Source organism: Pelophylax lessonae (assembly GCF_965119305.1).
Source record: "Pelophylax lessonae genome assembly, chromosome: 8".
NCBI lineage: Eukaryota > Metazoa > Chordata > Amphibia > Anura > Ranidae > Pelophylax > Pelophylax lessonae.
The window spans coordinates 17,912,241-17,916,213 of record NC_138775.1 but is presented as its reverse complement, the minus strand read 5'-3'; the positions used below and the strand labels follow the sequence as shown (position 1 = coordinate 17,916,213).

The following is a 3,973-nucleotide window of genomic DNA, read 5'->3' as shown; positions in this document are numbered from 1 at the left end:
GCAGGCCTTTGGGTGCTGTAGCACCCAGTTTCCAGCGTTGGGTAGCATGCATGTCTAAAGGGATGCTGGAGATGTGTCTTTTCATAGAACAGTCGAAGCAGGGTGTTGTGTAATTTGCATGTTTTGTTACAGTTCAGCTTTTAACCTTTTACGTTTTTTTTTTCCCCCATCCAGACAAAAGCGGCTTACGTACTGTTCTACCAGCGGCAAGATAGTGCCAGCGTTAAATCGCCCTCGCCGTCACCCTTGCCTGCAGCCTCCCTGGGTTCTCCCCCAGCAGATGAAGCTTTAGGGGATGAGCAGACACAGCAAGACAATGACTGTATGGACACCAACTAGAGAACTTTCTGTAGCGCCCCCCCTCCATTGTCTGGAGTACGGCAATGCGTCTGCCCTGAGATGTACATACTACCCCCTGATTACCGTTCCTGGATCATCCAACCAGCATTGGGGGGGGGGGGGAGGGGCTGCTGCGGACAGACAGTACAAAACGAGCGTCCACAACGGGAGGCCCCCCTTGAGGAGGAGGAGGTGGCGGCGGCGGCGGCTCATCCAGGGGGGACTCTAGAGCGGGAGATGGTCATGTATCTGGTTTGGTGCCTGTGTTTATGCTCAGCAGAGGAGTATTTCTTTAATCCTGGCTTTAATTCTTTATTTTTCTCCCTCCATGTTTTGATTTGAACACATTGAATTGAACACCAGCAGACTATGAAAAGTTATATTTTTAATACAAAGTACTGTAGCGCTCGCTAGGAACAATGATCTCGGCTCTTCTTCGGGAACGGCCGCCGGGGGAAACGATCACTTTCTGACGCTGCCGAGGTTGAAGTGTGTATGGCTGATGCCATGAGATTGCAAAGACCATTAAATAGCAAATTTAAAACATAAAAAAAAAAAAAAATGCATCCGCTTAGGAAGCCGGCTTTCTTTTTTTTTTTTGTTCCCGTTTTTGGGGGTGGGGCCTATTTATTGATCAGGACAGTATTTAAAGGCACGCACAGTGACTTAGACGCAAGGATTGGGTGTGATATCTACAGGCGGAATGGGGGAGCTGATGGTTCATTAAACGTGATCAAAGCCTCCTGGATCGAGTGTTTTCCTTGTCTTCATGTGTCATCGACCGACTGAACCGTATTCAGGAACCGGCCTCAGTCCAGAATTTCATATTGCGGTGCCAAAGGGGTCTCCAGGAGAAACCTTTGTTTAAAGTGGTTGTTGCCACACACCCCCCCCCCCCAGCCCTAGATGAAACAAATCCTCCTACATAAGTTGTACCTGTTGGTCTGCGGGCTTCTCTTCTCTTTACAGCCATTCACAGTCCAGAATTTGTAAAGCTTGTCCGAGCTTTCAGAAAGCAGGGGTTGGGGAGCTGACATTTCTGCAAAGCTCAGAGCTGATTGGAGGGAAGGGACACACCCACCTCAGAGTACACGGACACTCCTCCCCTTCCCACAGCATTGACAGCTGAGGCTTTAAATCACAGGCTGTGTGCTGGGGCTCAAAACTTGTTAGAAGTGACTCATGCTGATAGTAGAGGAAAGAGAAGTGACTCATGCTGATAGTAGAGGAAGGAGGCAGCAGACAGAAATGACACTTTGTGCTCTTAATTGAGACAAGTACACGCTATAGAGCAGTGATGGCGAACCTTGGCACCCCCAGATGTTTTGGAACTACATTTCCCATGATGCTCATGCACTCTGCAGTGTAGTTGAGCATCATGGGAAATGTAGTTCCAAAATATCTAGGGTGCCAAGGTTCGCCATCACTCCTATAGAGGGATATGTGACGTTCACAGGGCCGTCTTTAGTATTGATTGGACCCTGGGCAAATATTTTCTTGGGCCCTACCAAATGCACTTATTAACTATTTGTGGGCAGTGTGGGCACAAGGGGCTGCTGCTTTGGGCCCCACAACAATGGCAGCTGCCCCTTTTGCCCTGTGTTAAAGACGGCCTTGGATGTTCATATTTCATGTCGGAGGTTACAACCACTTTAACCCCTTTCTGCCAACTCTTTCCTCCCCTTCAAGAGGACCATCACACCAGAGGTCTTCCCTGTGCTTCATAATCGTGATCACTGCAGTTGGCTGTCACAATGATCATGTGACCCCTGGAGGCTGGCCTACTGGCTTTTGATCATTGCCATGTGAGTGGGAGAAGTCGGTGACAGTGTGGTCGCAATGCTGATAGAGCACCAAATGGCAACACCGGTCTGATGCATATGTGGCAGCGCCAAATAAGGCCTACCATATTCTGCTGCCACCGATGCGTACAGCTGGCAGGAAGAGGTTAAAGAGGATCTATAATGAATGTCAAACCATCACTAAGTGCCAGTTCACACCAGAATGTGGTGCACGAAACCTTTGTTCCATATGCTTTTCTGCACCGCGTGCCAAACACACTGCAGTGGGTGTCGATGTTAAATCTAACGAGGAACTACACTGTAGCTGAGCAATACAAACCAAAAACACTTTGATTATTCAAATCAAACTCAGCCATCCATCCATGCCTTTTTATTTTGCTGAGAAATCACTTTGAAACCCCCCCCCCCCCCCCCAGCTTTTCTGGCTGCAACCATCTTGAGTCGGGGCTGATAATTCATGTTGTATTTAGTTCCTGGAATCCATCTGCCCTTGGCTCATGCACAGGGGAGGACTGGCAAGGGGGGCAGGGTGGCAATTTCCCCCCGGGCCACTCTGAAAAGTGGTAAAAAGGCCGCACTCAGGGCTGGATTAATGTAGGGGCCAGACACTGTATACAGCTGACAGTCCAAAACCAGGTGGGCATGGATGGTGAGCTGATTCCGGTTCAATGGGCCACTTGACTGGACTTGCCCCCCAGGCCTAATGCTGCCAGCCCTCCCCTGCTCATGCATACAGGAATACGGGTGTGCTTAGCTCAGCAAACCTCCTAAAGCATAGGTGTCCAACCTGTGGTCCTCCAGCTGTTGCGGAACTACAAGTCCCATCATGCCTCTGCCTTTGCGAGTCATGCTTGCAACTGTCAAATTTGCAATACCTCATGGGACATTCCCTCTAATGCCTCATGGGTCCTGTAGTTCCGCAACAGTTGGAGAGCCACAGGTTGGACACCCATGCGCTAAAGACTCCTGCGATGTATGACATCATTTGCCTGTGCAAGGAACCAGGAAGTAACTGAACCAAAGCGGAAAAAAAAAATGTAACTAGTGTCCAGTGCAAACAATGTAATTCAGCTCCGGAAGATTTACCCCCCCCTTCATAACCAGGCTATTTTTTTGCATTACGGCACTGCCTTATTTTACCTGAAAATTGTGTAGCCGTGCGAAGCTGTACCCAAATAAAATTTATGTCCCCCCCCCCCACAAATAGAGATTTCTTTTGGTGGTATTTGATCACCATTGTGGTTTTTTTATTTTTTTTGCGCTATAAACCAATTTGAAAAAAAAACATATTTTTTTACTTTCTGCTATAAAACACATTAATAAAAAAATGTAAAATATCAAATTTCTTCATCAATTTAGGCCACAATGTATTATGCTACATGTTTTTGGTAAAAAATCCCAATAATCGTATATTGATTGGTTTGCGCAAAAGTTATAGCGTCTACAAACTATGGGAAATTTTTATGTAATTTTTATTTATTTATTTTTTTAACTAATAATGGCGGCAATCAGCGACTTATAGCGGGGCTGCCACTTTGCGACGGACAAACCGGACACTGACCCTTTTTTTTGGGGACCAGTGACAATAAGACCCCTTTCACACTTGGAGTCCATCAGCAGACTCCGTTTTTCTCAGCGGGGGATCGATCTGCCGATTCCCCCGCTGAGCCGGCGGATGGCAGCTCTGTCTCCGCTGTTCTCTATGGGGGAATCGGATGAGAACGGACAGGCAGTCCGGATTTGACGGAAAGGATCGGATGTCAGTGGACATGTCTCCGCTGACATCCGATGCCCCATAGAGATGCATGGGGCATCCACTGAGATCCGTCTGA

General features: G+C 47.8%; 1 protein-coding gene across 1 annotated transcript in view; it reads left to right on the top strand.

Annotated features, from left to right (window-relative positions):
- Positions 1 to 1,087, top strand: part of USP4 (ubiquitin specific peptidase 4) — a 45,689-nt gene extending 44,602 nt beyond the window's left edge. The window contains exon 22 of the mRNA XM_082265337.1: positions 175 to 1,087. Coding sequence (XP_082121463.1) covers positions 175 to 339 — 165 coding nt within the window. The 3' untranslated portion in view covers positions 340 to 1,087. The remainder of the gene's footprint in view (positions 1 to 174) is intronic.
- The last annotated feature ends 2,886 nt before the right edge of the window (positions 1,088 to 3,973 follow it).